Here is a 17649-nt window from a genome sequence, read left to right as displayed (position 1 = left end):
GTAGGAAAGCTTTCAGGCAAAACTGAAAAGTGCCTTACTCAGAATAAAAGCCAAAGATCAAAGTCGTCACGGGTAGTTATCACTAGGTTCCTATCCTCAATCTCTTCTCCCAAGCAAAATGGATAGAAGGGCTGAGTCACAGAGTGCAGGAAAACACTATCAGAACAGGAGTGGGCCATTCAGCTGGCTGATATGTATCTGAACTCCATTTACCCAACTTGGTTCTGGAACTCACAATACCATTGCCTAACAAAAATCTATCAATCTCTGTTTGGAAATTTTCTATTGACCCCTAGCGTAAACAGCTTTTATTTGGTGGGTAAGAGAAATGCACTACCTATTGAACATATGAAATAGGAGCAGGGGTAGGCCATCAGGCCCCCCCAAGCATGCTCCACCATTCAGTATCATAGCTGATCTTCTACCCCTCAAATCCACGTTCCCAGCCTATCCAATCCTTGATCCCTTTTAGCGAAGAACTGTTTCCTGATATCACTATATGGTCTAGTTCTAATGTTAAGGTTATGAGCTGAAGAGAAGAGAAAGCTCAAGGTAAATCAAGTAGCAGTGATGAAGATAAAGGTCTGGCCTGACCTGTAGAATCTATCATGGAAGGAAGGGAAATTTCTTTTGGGCCTCCTTATCTCGAGAGACAATGGATACGCGCCTGGAGGTGGTCAGTGGTTTGTGAAGCAGCGCCTGGAGTGGCTATAAAGGCCAATTCTAGAGTGACAGGCTCTTCCACAGGTGCTGCAGAGAAATTTGTTTGTCGGGGCTGTTGCACAGTTGGCTCTCCCCTTGCGCCTCTGTCTTTTTTCCTGCCAACTACAAAGTCTCTTCGACTCGCCACATTTTAGCCCTGTCTTTATGGCTGCCCGCCGGCTCTGGCGTACGCTGGCAACTGACTCCCACGACTTGTGATCAATGTCTCAGGATTTCATGTCGCGTTTGCAGACGTCTTTAAAAATTTAAGCAGGCAAGAAGACTCTAGTTTTAAGGTTCTGGGAAAGGAGCAAGTTACTTTGGTTTAAAAAAACACCCAACTGATTCATTTAGTATTGTATATATAAAAATTGATTTATTTACATTTTGAAATGAACATAGAAATAAATTAGGTCCACAATTTACAGAGAACCATAAAGGATGGCACTTAATACAAGACATTTCCAGGAATAAATACAACAGGCTTCTGGAGTTCAACAGTTTTTCAATACATGGAGTGACAGTGATAGAAACAGCTTTGATTGACTCTTTTACTGTAAGAAGTTTGAAACCTGCCTGTGCAGCCAGTCTTGAAAAGTCAGATGGGCACTAACCCTTTCAGAAAATGTGTATAATGCAGATTTTCCTTCTTGGGTATGTTGGGAAAAGAATAAACTGGTCTTACACTTCAAATCATACACCTTTGCAGCTTGTATATCCACTACTATCAGTTCACCTTGCCTCTCACCACCCCTATGTCTTTATTCCCAACTGCTGCTTTAAATAAAGTGACTGGCATTTCCAAGCTAATTATCACATGATTAATGCCTGGCAGCAATAGACTCTTTGTATTCTGTTTTTTGCTCAATAGTTTACAGGGTTTTGTTTTATTGCAAGGTCACTCAGTCCCTGCTCTCTGATTCCCTGCTGCCAGACCTCCAGCATCCAATGTGTAGTCAGGTTTTGATTGTTTTTAACAGTGACGTCTAAACACTCCACTGGTTACATGTTTCTTGGGGGTGGGGTGTCTCCATAAAGGAGAGGCGAGGTTTGGCCAGGGTTTGCTTGCTGTTTGTTGTCCAGCCTTTGGTCTTCAAAGAACTTCCGTAACAAGCACAATCCCACCTAACCCTTGAGATAAAAGGGCCGAGTGCACGTCATATGTGGACATTGTTGTTAAACCGTTACTGCATGAAAGAGACTCAAATGAAATGTTCTTCAGTGCAGTCTTCCGTAACTTAAAATAACAAAACTGTGGGGAGAGTGTTCCATAAAATATCTAAACAACTTCCACTTGTTAAAATTGAGACTATGAAGACAACAAAAACTTTTATAATTCTTGATATCATCCTGCTCCTTCATCTCACGATGAAGCCTTAAAAAACACATCAATGCCTCACCATTATAATTTCTCGACACTAGTGCAGTAAATAGTAATTTGTTAAGAATGAGAACTTTTAATGGTCATTTAGTTAGGTATAATAAGGTAAATCGGGAGAAGCAAGGTTTCTGCCAATGGGACGTAAAAAATCTTGTAATATCAAGAGTGGCATAAATCAGGAACATTGACTTCTTGCATCCGATTCTCCAATCCTCACTTCAGTTGAGGCGAGGTTCCTTGCTGGGAACCTTACCTTGCAGACTTTACAGTTTTCGTACCTTCAGGACACCGTGCGACTTTGGTAAATATGCCCACCAATCCAAAAAAAAAAGCAGCCCATGACTTGTGGGACACGAACGTCACAATAACCATTTTTCTCAGGCTATCTTAATTCACATTAAAAGTTGAAAAGCATGATTAAATTGAGTTCCAGCAGCAGCTCCTTTCTGTAACTGATTTATATATATATTTTAAAAACAGTCCCAGTAAGCAATAATATCAGTGAAAAGGTGTCTGTAGCGATTGCATCTTTTGGCATGCTTGGGGCCTAGCAATGTGCCACAGCCAGGCTCTTAGCCTGAATCCATCGCCCTTCCTCCAAAAATAGGTAGCTGCCCACCTGCCACTGAAATCAGTACCAGGCTGGTAATTAATGTAAACAATTAAGTGCCAAAACTTTATCCAGTTTCCACTGGAAATGTTCGCCGCACATTACCAAAATTTGGTGTGCAACAGCACGGAGTACAGAAAAATAACAGACAATGGCTCAGTTGCACCATTATTTACAAGTTAAAACACGTTGGGGGTGGGGGGGAGGGAGCACAAGAGAAAGAAGGAATCTCATCCTAGTGAGTTCATCATAGGCTACTTCGTTGTCACCAGGCTTTGTCTGCAATTTCATCACTTCAAATCAAAAAGGACCTGTAAAATGCTGTTTGGCTTAGTCAACGCATATCGATTTCCAGCTTATTTTCTTTTGGATTTTGTTTGAGATAACCAAGGCAAGGCAAAAGTTTTATCTCTGGATTATTGCTGAAAGATCACAAACAAAGACAGAAGAATACAAAAACATACACAGGAATCACATAAGGTGCAGATCCAAATTAAGAATATGGGGCTGTAACATGCAGTCTAGGACAGAGACTTGCAACTGTGCAGAAGCATGGGAGTTTCTGCACTAAGTCCATGTTATATGATTTTGCATTAAAAAGTTCTGGAAGCAGTGAAAATGGCAGTTCCTCAACAATAAGTCACTTGCTGCAACAAGTCACTTGAACTTCTTATAACCCACCAGTACCCCCACCCCCAATCTCTCAAGTTGCAAAAAATTCAGGAGCAAGGGATTTCTGCTCTTTCTATTTGTACATCACTGAATCTAGGTCAGAAGGAAACATACAAACATGAATTAGGAGCAGGAGTAGGCCATTTGGCCCTTTGAGCCTGCTTCGACATTCAATAAGTTCATGGCTGAACTGATCACTCCACATTTCCACCTACCCCTGATAACCTTTCACCCCTTGCTTATCAAGAATCTATCTACCTCTGCCTTAAAAATATTCAAAGACGCTTCTTCCACTGCCTTTTGAGAAAAAGAATTCCAAAGACTCATGACCCCAGAGAAAATATTCCTCCTCATCTTTGTCTTAAATGGGCGACTCCTTATTTATAAACAGTGATCCCTAGTTCTAGATTCTCCCGCAAGGGGAAACATCCTTTCTGCATCCACCCTGTCAAGACCCCTCAGGATCTTATATGTTTCAATCAAGTCTCCTCTTACTCTTTTAAACTCCAGTGGATACAAGCCTAGCCTACCCAATCTTTCCTCGTAAGACAGCCCGCCCATTCCAGTTATTAGTCCAGTAAACTTTCTCTGTACTGATTCCAACCTCTGTGCCAATACAGCCTTGAAAACACTTGGAACTAAAAGCAACTGCCTTGATTAACATGTACAGTTCCTGGCTCAAAAAATAAAATCAAACTTTTCTTTTAAAAACTGGTCATGAGAGAAAAAAAAGCTCACAGTAAAAAAAATTAGTTCTTTGAATATCTATACACTTGGAAATGTTTTGGTTTTAGTCATACTTTCCACCTCAGTCAACATTTATGCTAGAAATTCCGCTCTCCAACTCCCCCATTTAGAAGTGGGATGCTTCTTTTCTAGCTAATGCCTCTTTTTAAAAAGAAGGATTGTGCTTGTGCCTTGGAGGCATTTTGACTGTACAGTCAAGTGTCATTAGCAGCTCCTCTAAACTAACAGGGTGTCCACTGTCCCCTTTTGCTCAGGTCCTAGTGCTGAACGAACAAAGTGGGACTGATGGAGGAAGTTTGGAGAAGCGAGTCCAGACGCTTTTGGTTATATCACCACTTCAACATTGTGCACTTTGTTATATCCGTTCATCAGTTGCTCGTAGTCAAGTGGGCCTCCCAGCTTGCGGGTCTGGAAATCTGAATGGTCTGCGTCTGGTATCTGCACCAGTTCATCAGACTCTTCCTCATCCAGCAGGTTCTCAACCAGCGACAGTTCCACCTTCTCATCGTCACCGAGAAGGTTTTGTTCATCTATGAATCTGATGTTGACGTTCTCAAAGAACAATGGCGGACGGACACGCGTGTCCCACACCGAGCGGTCTTCTCGGACTGTTTTATCCAGTTGGTTCTCTTTCAAGGTGTGATCTGGCTGAGTGTTCAGATCTTTTCCTTCATTCAGTGGCACTGTAATCTCAGTGTCTTCAATGGTGGGCAGATTGGGTGGCTCGTAATGAAGTCTTTTCAGGCCTATTTTTCTGAACTGAACTGCTCTAGACTTACTGTTACTTTCATCCTTAGTTGTCGGTTTAGCCATGACCTCAACACCCAATAGCTTGCTACCATTATTCTTCAAAGTCTTTGAGCCAATCTGCTTAATGAGATCGTTATAGCTTTCTTGTTTTTTGGAAAGGAAGCGAAAGATGTTTACTTCGGTGGAGTCTGACATTTTGGAATCTGACATTTTGGAATCAAGAGGCTGGGGGTTCGATACATTTACCACAGATTCTCTCATTCGTTTCCGTCGCTTCTTAATGGCTTTGTGCGCCTGGACAAACATGCTAACTTTCCAGTTGAAGAAAAGGGAAAGCCATGCCAGACCCAAGTAGATCCACAGCTCTACAAAGTATCTGTACAGGATATGGTAGTCTGCGTTTGGGTCAACACCTGTGGAAGAAGTAAACATGTCAAAAAAAAAGATCTGTCAAATAGACATAAAGAGAAATGGATTCACCTAAGTCTATGAGATCTATTGCCTTAAATTTATTTTATTTATAAAAAGCAAATTATTTTATTCTTCCCCTTTATTTGCTTTCCTGGTCTGATTGGGTCACGTTCTTCTTGATATTAAGAGAGTGACCAACCTGGTTCAAAGGCTCCACCAGTGCTGCTGGCTGGTGGGCTACGAAGAGGCAGATAAGCACCCTGGTAATGACTCTCACCCTTTTCCCTCCCCACTCTATAGGCAGAAACCTCAGAGGTCAGGAATTGGGGAAAGGAGAAATGAGGGAGAGGAAAGAAATTTGAAAAAGTCAAATACTATTTCACGCAACTGCACGCATCTCATTTGCAAATTTCAGAAAGACCATGAGCTGAGACTGAGTTACTTCATTCCTAGTGCTCAGACTGAAGCAAAACTGGGCAAGTAGATTTCCTCTCATCAGCTGCTCTGACCTTCTCACCAGGTGACCCCATCCCATTTCCCCGAGTTAGATGTTTTGAGGGGACACCCAGCATTCTCCAGTGGGTGTCTGCCTTGGTCAGGGAAAGAAGCATTATGGTATTGCAGTGGGATACTTGCCAACTGGTCCTCCTCTATCCCCGCCTACCCCCCACCATAATTTTCCAGGACTAAGTATTCCTTTGGCTGCGAAGAAGCTTGGGGCACACAACCGGGACTTGAAAGAGTTGGAAGAAGTTGTAGACAGACTGCTTACTGTGGGTCTCTTTCATGTTAACTTCAGCCGACCCCCCCGCCAGCCACCACAGGTCTCCTACTGTTTCTTCCCATTATTTCAGCAATGCAGAGAAAAGACTCAAAACTTACACTAGACAGGGTGAGTGCCTGTCATTTTAAAGCAAAGATGGGCAATTTCAGGAATGCAGATTCAGTCTTTCCTGCCTCATTTTACTTCAGATTTGCATATGTAAGGTTGTCAGAGAAAATCTCAGTTCCCCTCCCCCCACCACTCTACAGCTAAAACTGCAATCATATCATAAAGCCACACGGCGGGCAGTGGGAAAGCAAGGGGATTATCAGATTGTGCCTGCAGTTCCTGATGTGCGTACCTCACTTGTGAATGGCGCTGAGACTGAATTAGGTCAGAACACTATCTTGCTGCCCTTCTCTGCCTCCTCTCCCTCTACGACAGCAGATGTTCATCCCAGCCATTCTGCTTCTCCATTTTACTTAAAATAAAGTAACCGAAAGCCTTTAAAGAGACAAGTGTGATGGGATCTGTGCCTTGATAGAACTAAAGTATGGTGACATGACTTGCATTGAATGATTCATCCATTCTAGCCTTGTTCGGTTTGCAGGGTCCTTATCCAATGTCTCACTACGCTGAGAGCAGGGAATCTTTGGAGGCACTTATTCTGCTTCACAATGGAGCAAAAGTGACTACCACTCTGAAGTGGTATCACCCCGGGGCTCCAGGTTAGGCAGTGCAGCAGCACGATGCTGCAGCTGCGATATAATCTTGCGCATTATATCAGTTGTGCTACAACAGTGGGAAGTGGGGAATAGAATCCTACTGGCTGCTAGCACTGCGACTTGTAATCGGGCAATCGTGCACGAACACCAAGCAGCACAACGTAGAGCAGACATTTTCAAACAAATATTAATTCTCAAGTCTCACCATCATTTCAAACTCCTAAATTTATTTGATTTGAAAGCTGACTCTATGCCCATAAGCCTAATAAGAGGCGATCTAATTGGAAGACATTCTTTACCTGCCACAAAGTCTCCGAATCCAATGGTGGAGATCGTGATGAAAGAGTAATACAGGCCTTCAATGTACGACCAGCCTTCAGTCACCATGAAGACAAAGGGCGGTATTACCAGATGCACCAGGACACCCCAAATAATGAAAATAGCCGTGCAGGTTATCTGGGCCTTCCGCTGTTAAATGAAAAGAAGAAACATAGCATTAAGGCGAGGTCAGAGGGATGGCACCGACTATTCCCCATAACTGCAAGGGCTACTTTCAGAATTACTTTAACAAGGTTCCATTTTCTACGTTGCTTTCCATCATTTAATCTCCAATTACAACTGATGGGCTAATGCCAAGAAAGCAGGTATTGCTACTTTAGCTATACACATATTACTACATTAGCTATATACATTTTTAAAAATCCAAAATGGCTGGAAATGGGCAGCACAGTGACGCAGTGGTTAGCACCGCAGCCTCACAGCTCCAGCGACCCAGGTTCAATTCTGGGTACTGCCTGTGTGGAGTTTGCAAGTTCTCCCTGTGTCTGCGTGGGTTTCCTCCGGGTGCTCCGGTTTCCTCCCACATGCCAAAGACTTGCAGGTTGATAGGTTAATTGGCCATTAGCGATTGCCCCTAGTATAGGTAGGTGGTAGGGAAATATAGGGACAGGTGGGGATGAGGTAGGAATATGGAATTAGTGTAGGATTAGTATAAATGGGTGGTTGATGGTCGGCACAGACTCTGTAGGCCGAAGGGCCTGTTTCAGTGCTGTATCTCTAAACTAAATATACTTGCTGTTCCAACCGAAGGTCTGAAACCAATATCTTAATCTATCTTTTCTCCTTATGGATGCTATTTAACCATGATAGACAGCCTCGTTTTTTCAATTTTGGTTCAGTTGATAGTACGCTTGCCTCGAGTCAGGAGATCGTGCGTTCAAGTCCAGTCCACAGACTTGAGCACTTAATCTAGGCGGATTCACCTTTGCAGTACTGAGGGAATGCTGTACTATTGGAAGTGCCGTCTTTCAGATGAGACGGTAAACCAAGGCCCTGTCTGAATTCTCAGGTGGATGTAAAAGAATGCATGGCACTATTCGAAGAAGGGAAGGGGAATTCTCCACAGTATCCTGGCCAATATTTATCCATCAACCAATATCACGAAAGCCACTTATCTGGCCATTATCTCACTGCTGTTTGTGGGATCTTGCTCTGCTCAAAATCAGCAGCTGCGTTGTTTCCCACATTACAACGGACGATACTCAAAAAAAGTAATTCATTGGCTGTAAAGTGGTTTGGGAGGTCCGGAGACCATGAACAGGCATTATATCAAAGCAAGTATTTCTTTCCAGCCAGATTCTATTGACACAAACCACACTGTCGAAGAAGGGTCAATGGATCGGGATCAGAAATGGGGGCGGGGGGAGGGGGCGGTCCTAGTCCATTTGATGGTAATACCTCAATTTTATGGTCTTGCAGTGTTCCCTCAAGAATAAACGGTATACCGATCTGGCTCAGATTTCCTGTTACTCCAGCTGAAAAGTTAATTGGAATTTCAAATACCCAGAATGAAAAAGAAGTGGCTAATACTCTTACCGGACTCACACCTTTCCTGGTCAAGGCTTCACCCAGCTTCTTGGCCCGTCCTCCGAAGAACTTTCCCAAAGCACTGATCCAGGAGAGGCAGAGCGGAGTGCCAAACAGCCCATAAAAGATGCAGAAGAGACGTCCTGCTGAAGTCTTGGGTGCGATGTTTCCATACCCTGTCACCACAGATGAGGGGAGCGGAGGAGGAGAAAAAACAGTATAAGTTATCTGCTCCTACAGCAGGACCACCTCTTGCTATTCAAACCTGTTGCTAGTGGGGTGACTTACCGATTGTGGTGATAACTGTTGCAGCAAAAATAACCGCATTGGGCCAGTTCCAATTGTTGAAGGTCCTATTGCCAGTGATGGTGACTCCTTGTCCAGCAGCCTCTTCGACAGTCTGCAAACACAAATGGGGGAAATTTAATAGTCAGCTTAAAATCAGATCCCCTCATAGATTCAGAAGGACTAAAAACAAAGCAACTATGTTTTTACCTCCCCGTCAAAGATGATCACCAACTCCCTCCCCTGCTATAACAATATGAATTATGTAATATTAGGATGCACTCTAGGTTCTTCCCTCTCCTGAATTGTTATATTAGATATGCCTGTGAAGGATGTGTTGTTGAAAAACAGAACCCTTTGAAGGGGGATGAATACACTGCATAGCGTGGAACTGAGCAATGCAGGGTGAGGGGTCCTAGGTTCAACCCATAGAGCTAGCTGATCTCAGTCAGGGTGCAGTAATGAATGCCTCAGCTCCTTTCACTAGGAGGGGAAAGACAAAAAAAATTAGGCTGGTTTCATGCTCCTAATTACGATACTGTGGCCTTTGTTTTCAGTGCAGATAGTAACCTAAGAAATAGAAATAGACTGTCTACCTATGGGAACAGAAGTAGGCCATATATGTAGTTAGCAGGTGAGGACAGGGCCTAGCTGGGGCCTAAGGCCTTCCACAGCCATCGATCACTGCTCCTGCTTAAGCAAACAATGAGCAACAACCACATGCAGGGTACCGGGGGTTATCTGCTAACTATAGAATGGTAACACAACAAAAGAGACAGCATCGTCATGACAGGAAGGGAGAAAATGAGAGAGAGAGAGAGAGAGAGAAAAAGAAATCAACAATAACATGAAATAGCTCATGGAGCAATACAGAAAAAAGGAGTGTGCAGCAGTCATGTTGAAAATGTCACCTCTGGATCAACTTTGATTGCAGATCACAACCAGCACTTTCACAGTTATCCAGGCCTGACAAAAAAGGTGCTAAAGTGGAACAGGACAGTCAAAGCATGAGGCAACAGCAGAAGGCCAGGGTTTAGCCATTTCTGTCATTGCATGATTATTGTTGGGGAGTGGTGGCAAAGGGGCAGGAAAGAAAATCAAAAATACCGCCCTCAACTACCACTCAAATTTTATTCAACCAAACATAGAAATGGCTACAGTGTTTAAACACATGAATTCACATTGAAATGAGCAAAGTTTGTTAAAGCGTCAAGCGACAGCAGCACCAAGTCTGAGCACTCACACACTATAGCCATCAACAGTTAGATGGCTGAAGCCAAGTAACAATGTGGAGGAAAGCATTGGCACAGCATAGCATCCACAAATCTTGACATTTACTGCATGTGATGTGATTTGCTGCCCAATTCTGGATACAAAGTCCCATCGGCAGTGGAAATGCCAGTTGCTGAGTGCATCTGGATGATTAACACTCCAAGTGACCCAGTAGTGTACAATGACAGACTCAATTCACAACCTTTTAAAGAACATGCCACCTGCAACCATTTAAGAACAAGCATTTATGTGGCAGCATTCATGTCCTCAAGATGCTTCACAGCCGAAGAATTACATGAAAAATGCTGTCACTGTTGTAATATGGAGACATTTATGTCACATACAATTAGACAGAGATAAAGAGAGTAAGACAAAGAGCAAGAGACAGACAGACAAAGACAGAGCACACACACAAAGACAGAGCACACACACAAAGCACAAGACAGCAGCAGAGGCAGAGACAGACCCACACAGATTCAGCAGGATTTTCTAAAATGCAGAATTGGAATGGTCACCAAGGGTTAATAACAGAAATCATTACCATCAGAATTTGTGGCAAAACAGACAGTATAGCAATTTCAACGAGCAAGAAAGACCCACAGACCTGGTGAGTCTGCAAAAGAGAGATTTAATTATAGACGTTAGAGAGCACAGCACAGAAAACAGGAAGCTGCATCTTTTATCTGTAGAACACTGCACTCTGTAGAAAATGGGCTACTTTTAAACATTAATTTGGGATTGGGTGGCACTAACTCAGCAGGTGATCATTACAAACTCAGCAAAACACAGACTTGGCATTTCTCGTGAATATTTACAGATAAACGGCACCCGGGTGGCACCATCAGAGCTCTCATTGAACTCCTGTTCTTGTGGCGCCCAAAAACCAGAAAACAATTTTTTTTTGCATATATAAAAGGACAACAACATATTCAAAAGCTGTGTTCCCCTACCCACTGCTCCCCACCCTCCCACCCAACATCACACTTGGATGCCAGGATTGTGAAAGCTCTCCTTTGCTTCCATGTTATATTATTTGGTTGCTGGACAGACATCATATCAAACTCTGCCCTCAGGGTTCTCAGACGGTGGCGTGGCTTTGCGCCCAGATCTGCCTGCTCCCTCCAATTCATTAGTTTGAAAACATCAGAAATATTAATCAAGTTCTCAAGCACTGTACACAATAGTGGAGTTTTCTGTGCTCCAGGATCTCTGCAGGAACTGAATCACTTGAAAGCTGGCAATCTTATTGCCCCCTCCCCCTTGCCAAAAACCCCATCAACAAGGCAACCCTTGCACAGAAACCCAACCAAGAGTCAAGAGTTTGTACAAGATGGTGTAATCACACTCCAGTCATGTTTTGTGAGATCGTTACTGGTTACACTGACAACCAGGCTGTGGGCAAACTGACAGCAGCAGCAGGAGACCTACCCCAAAAACCCTTTCTACATGCTCTGGCTATCTCTCTCTAAATAACTGCCATACGTGACACTGTAATCTCCCTTACGTTGAGCAATGTTCACATGGGCCTGCGAGATAAATACATCGTTAACACCCTGGACTGATTGGCAGAGCATTCAAAAGTTTCTATAGCGTAAAGAATTTTGTGAAGACTTGTTTATTTTCGAGTGTAAAAAAGCTATTGATTCCTTGACATTAGATAAATAACTTGAATGTGTTTGTAGATAATGGTTAGTATAGGCCTCAGGCTTATTTGCCTAGATGGCGAGTGCACACTGACATGTTAACCAGAGTTACTCTATGAAACATTAGAAATACTTACTTAAAAATATATTAAAATAAAAATATAAGCACAGAGAATCCTGATTAAAACAATCAAGTCAGAAATAGCAGAAAAATACAGATCAGTGTTGACTTAATCAGTATTAAACGGAGATAGGGAAAGGTATTTAGGCCACACAGCAGCCTAAAAAGTACAGTAAATAATGCATGTGCGCAGTCGTGCAGTAGGAAAAACAGGTTGCCAGGAACAGCAAAATTTTAAAGGGAACATTGAGAGGCAGGACTAATCTCCACTTGGAGAGGCAGGGATAATCAGCATGACTTTGTCAGGGGGAGATCGTGTCTAACAAATTTGATTGAATTTTTCGAGGAGGTGACTAGAGATGTAGATGAGGGTAAAGCAGCTGATGTGGTCTATATGGACTTCAGTAAGGCTTTTGATAAGGTCCCGCATGGGAGATTGGTTAAGAAAGTAAAAGCCCATGTGATCCAGGGCAATTTGGCAAATTGGATTCAAAATTAGCTTAGTGGCAGGAGGCAGAGGGTGATGGTAGAGCATTCTTTTTGCAATTGGAAGCCTGTGATCAGTGGTGTACGGCAGGGATCGGTGCTGGGACCCTTACTGTTTGTAGTGTAATGATTTAGACATGAATATAGGAGCAGGATCCCCAAAGACACATTGTACAGCGAGCTCGCCACTGGTATCAGACCCACCGGCCGTCCATGTCTCCGCTTTAAAGATGTCTGCAAACGCGACATGAAGTCCTGTGACATTGATCACAAGTCGTGGGAGTCAGTTGCCAGCGTTCGCCAGAGCTGGCGGGCAGCCATAAAGACAGGGCTAAAGTGTGGCGAGTCGAAGAGACTTAGCAGTTGGCAGGAAAAAAGACAAAAGCGCAAGGGGAGAACCAACTGTGTAACAGCCCCGACAAACAAATTTTTCTGCAGCACCTGTGGAACAGCCTGTCACTCTAGAATTGGCCTTTATAGCCACTCCAGGCGCTGCTCCACACACCACTGAACACCTCCAGGCGCTTACCCATTGTCTCTCGAGATAAGGAGGCCAAAGAAAGAAGAAGAATAGGAAGTATGATCAGCAAGTTCACAGATAATACGAAAATTGGTGGTGTTGTAAATAGTGAGGAGGAAAGCCTTAGATTCTGGGATGATATAGATGGACTGGTAAGATGGGTGCAGCAGTGACAAATGGAGTTTAATCCTGAGAAGTGTGAGGTGATGTCTAACAAGGCAAGGGAATACACAATGGATGATAGGACCCAAGGAAGTACAGAGGGTCAGAGGGACCTTGGGGTGCTTGTCCATAGATCACTGAAGGCAGCAGCACAGGTAGATAAGGTGGTTAGGTAGGCATACGGGATACTTGCCTTTATTGGCCGGGGCATAAGAGTATAAGAGCTGGGAGGTTATGATGGAGCTGTATGAAACACTAGTTAGGCCACAGCAGGAATACTGTGTACAGTTCTGGTCGCCACACTATAGGAAGGATGTGATTGCACTAGAGAGGGTGCAGAGGAGATTCACCAGGTGGAGGATTTCAGTTATGAAGACAGATTGGATAGGCTGGGGTTGTTTTCCTTGGAGCGGAGAAGGCTAAGGGGGGACCTGATTGAGGTATGCAAAATTATGAGGGGCATTTATAGGATAGATAGGAAGAAACTTTTTCCCTTAGCGGAGAGGTCAATAATTAGTGGGCATCGATTTAAGGTAAGGGGCAAAAGGTTTAGAGGGGATTTTGAGAAGAATTTTTTCACCCAGAGGGTGGTTGGAATCTGGAACGCACTGCCTGAAGGGGTGGTAGAGGCAGGAACCCTCACGACATTCAAGAAGTATTTAAATGAGCACTTGAAATGCCAAAACATGCAAGGCTATGGGCCAAGTGCGGGAAATGGAATTAGTTAGGATGGGTGCTTGATGGTCGGCGCAGGGGCGTTGGGACGAAGGGCCTGTTTCTGTGCTGTAAAACTCTATGACTCTAGGAGTTTCCTTATAGTCCAATTTTCGAAGACACTCCCTGGAATTCTAGTCTTTGAGAAGCTGCACAAGATCTTATTGAGAGGAGTAATACTAAACTAGATTATACAGCTTCTCCATTCGAGACAGGATTAGTTTAGTGGAAGCCCTATGTGGAAAGACTAATCACAGAGGGGATCTTAAGAGGGATACATGATATTTAACTGGGTAACTAGAGAAAACACTTTCTCTTCCTGGAGTATCTTTAGGTCACAAGCTACGCAGAATAGCCATAGGCAACACTTTCAAATACAACAGACAAGTCAAGAGGTCACAGATTGAGGGCTGTGAAGGGTAAGTGTCAAGAGAATTCTGTTAGAGAGGGTCAAATCGGGTTGTAAGGAAGATTAATGCAGGCCAGGACACTGGACTTTTGTCTGACTGCTGTGATGGGAAGATAGCACGGTTGTCATTCCAGAAGGACCAGCTCAAATAGGCCAAAAGGTCACCTCCATTCAAACCAACCAAACAGTTACACAGCTTTCCGTGACAATATTCCAGTGTAATTGGTGTTTAAAAAACACAGAAATTCAAGATTTTTGTGACTGACAAATGTGACGCTTTCGTTGCTGTTAATTAACTTAGTTTGTAAACATAAAAATGTGTAAAAAGGTTCCTCCTTTCCTTGTCTGTTAATATGCTTATCTGTATTACAGCAGTTACAACAGTGATAAGTACATGCCATTTTGTTTGGGGGAAAAAACAGCACAAAAAATGTCTGCCGTCAAGAGGTATCATGAGAGAACAGCTCACATGAAAACTGTTTTTTTACACTTAAAAAAGGAAGCACATCTCATGCAGCAATTAAAGGGCAATGTCTTTCAAATCTATTTGGAGCATTTTGAAACAAATTCTATTTGAGAAAAAAAACAATTTAATCATGCACATACAAAAGCAGATTTGATACGAGTCAACACCACACAGTCCAACCCTTTTACAAAAAGTAAAGCTGACCACTGGACGTCTCAAAGCACTTCACAGATAACGATGTTTTTTTTGAACTGTAGTCACTGTTGCAATGCAGGAAACAAAGCAGCCAATTTTGCACAAAGCAAGCTCTCACAAACAGCAATGTAATAATGAGCAGATGATCTCTTTTCGTCATGTTGCTTAAGGATAACTCTTGGCCAGAACACTGGGAAGAGCCCCCCTGCTCTTCTTCAAAATAGTGCCATAGGATCTTTTCATCCACCTGGGAGAGCAGACAGGGCCTCCTTTAACGTTTCATCCTGAACACTCACCTCTGACACTGCAGCACTCCTCAGTACAGCACTGGAGTGATGGTCTTGATTTTTGCGCCCAAGTCCTGGAGTAGTCTTGAGCTTGGAACCTTGTAAATCAACAGGAGAGAGTGCTACCATCTGAGCCACAGCTGACACTCAAGACTGTTTTGCAGTACTCCAAGGGTGCAGATGAGTCAGCCAGGCTCAGTAAGGGGGCCGAGAGTGGAGCAAGAGTTTCCTATTGTTATTGGGCACCAGGATTCTCCCACTCAGTTCCAAGTAACTTTGAAAATGAAAGCCCCAACGGGAAAGTGAATAGAATGAAGCTTGACAATTTTCTGCACCAATAATCGGAGTAGCATTTAGCTGCTGTTCACCTGCACCTGGAGCTCCTAAACCTGAGCTTTTGATTAACGTTTAGCCAAGATCTCTGAACTTGGACTGTGTGCCTGTGGAGGACAGCTAGCCTAACAGCAAACAAATAGAAACTCTTTGGGTGAGATGTAAAATCGAGGCCCTGTCTGAGGTGGAAGTTAAAGATCCTATGGCAATATTGAAGAAGAGCAGGAGAGTTTTCCTCAGTGTCCTTGCCGACATTTATTCTGTCAATAACATGACTGAAAACAGATTTCTCACATTGCTGTTTGTGGAACTCACTGTGTGCAAATTGGCTCCCATCTTTCCCTACAGTATAGGTGACTATATTTCAAAAGCTTTGAAGTTCCAGGACGTCCTGAGGTGTTGAAAAGTCATGCATTTATATAGGGCCTTTCTTTCATTCTTCCCAGATTATGTGCTCAAGCTGTGAACCGATGATCTTTTTATTCAGAGGCCAGAGTGCTACTACTGAGCCCAGGTTGACACAGATGGAGGAAAATATAACGGGAATATGGTGGGAAAGTGGAGGTTAGGCACATGATCGAACGTCTAAGCAGCCTTGAGAGGCCGTATGGTCTACTCTTTCTCCTATTTCTTATGTTCTTGGGGTTTCAGGGAAGCATAAATGTTGGCATGTGAAATTTTCATAATCCATATAATCCATATGAACTGAGAGATATCAGGAGTACAATTACAGGTTCAAATTACAGCTTACGTGTGAATGCATCATGCTGACTTGTTCAATGTCGGGTTGATGGATATGGTTGTAATGCTCTGTTTTTCTCTATCCGCAGAGACTCTATAATCATTCAAGAAAGAGTTGGTTGCTGGTTGGGGTGGGGGGAGGGGGGACGAAGACTGTATAGTCTTTGTGTGAATAAATTTTGATAGGCCACATGGCCTTCAGTCAGTGATGAAAGGCAAAGAAGGAATCTCCAAAGTAACATTTTCACTTCTACCCCAGAACATAATAACTCAGCAACGCAATCGCTTATCAGCATCTGCAGCAAATAAAATACTGTTTTAATGCAGTACAACACTGACGTTAAATACCGAGACACCCTAATTATTCAACAGTCGGAGAATTCAAGTCCTACTATATTATAGAAATAAATAGTCATGCGTACACACACACAGAGTGAGTGACATGCAAACATTTTCTGCCTTCAGAATTTATTTATTTTATTGGGAAACAGGGCCGCACCCCCCCCCCCCACCCGACAGATGCGCTTTCTGTAGGACACATCTCTTCCTCTGTCTGTTTCTCTCCCATGCAACCTTCAGGCATCCCAACTCCCACAGAGTGACCTGGCCAAGATCAGACTGCAAGATCGTCAGTCTGGTAGACCCCTCCCCCTGACCAGCACAGTTCAGGAATTTCACTTCAGGACTTTTTTTTTTAAATCCCCAATTACTTACAAACATTTATGACACTCCATTCTAGTCACAAACAGTCCAGATAATATAGCTTGAAACCCTAAAGGTAGTTATCACTTTGATAGTAATGGTCAGCTTCAGAAGGTTCGGGTAAATGGGTACAATGACAGTCACTTTTGTGTTCTTCCAATGTTATTTTAACTTTACAACACTACAGTATAGCTCCAGATTTCATTCCCGATCAGGCTCTGGAGCACAGCAAAATGACATCCCTTAGGGAGGCTGTCTCAAATCACTTAGCTGGCATGTCAAGTAAGAGTATGACCACAGTCGCAGTTTTATTCTGTTGTAACGCAGATGCAGGGATTTGCAGTACCGAACCACAGTGATCACAATGGCAGCAACTAGTCAGGAGTAAAGAAGGGATCACAACATATTTCAGATCACTCCCACTGCCAAATTTCCAACTCACAGGAGCAATCACCCAACCTGCAATATTGCCCTTGCCCTTTTCATCCAGCTTTGCCAAAGCAGTTAGGGTGGCAGAGGCCTGGAGCAGATCAACTGCACCACCCCCCACCCCAACCTCCTTGGTCTGTGGTGAACCATGACCCAAAGGAAGAAAATGGAGAGATTTCAGGCCCACACACATAAAAAATATGAACACTGCATCTTTATCAACTGAGAGGAAAAACTGTGTAGGCTCAAATTAGTAA

General features: G+C 43.3%; 1 protein-coding gene across 4 annotated transcripts in view; it reads right to left on the bottom strand.

Moving 5' to 3' along the window:
* Positions 1-1051: 1051 nt before the first annotated feature.
* Positions 1052-17649, bottom strand: part of kcnk5a (potassium channel, subfamily K, member 5a) — a 47725-nt gene continuing 31127 nt past the window's right edge. For all 4 annotated transcript variants that reach the window (XM_068027826.1, XM_068027833.1, XM_068027841.1 and 1 more), the window contains 4 exons: positions 8916-9027; positions 8637-8803; positions 7061-7229; positions 1052-5275 (listed from right to left, as the gene is read on the bottom strand). In XM_068027826.1, coding sequence (XP_067883927.1) covers positions 4437-5275; positions 7061-7229; positions 8637-8803; positions 8916-9027 — 1287 coding nt within the window. In that variant the 3' untranslated portion in view covers positions 1052-4436. The remainder of the gene's footprint in view (positions 5276-7060; positions 7230-8636; positions 8804-8915; positions 9028-17649) is intronic.

The sequence above is a fragment of the Heterodontus francisci genome, chromosome 3, assembly GCF_036365525.1.
Source record: "Heterodontus francisci isolate sHetFra1 chromosome 3, sHetFra1.hap1, whole genome shotgun sequence".
Taxonomy (NCBI): Eukaryota; Metazoa; Chordata; class Chondrichthyes; order Heterodontiformes; family Heterodontidae; genus Heterodontus; species Heterodontus francisci.
The sequence above is the reverse complement of the archived record's forward strand: the minus strand, read 5'-3'. Positions and strand labels throughout refer to the sequence as shown.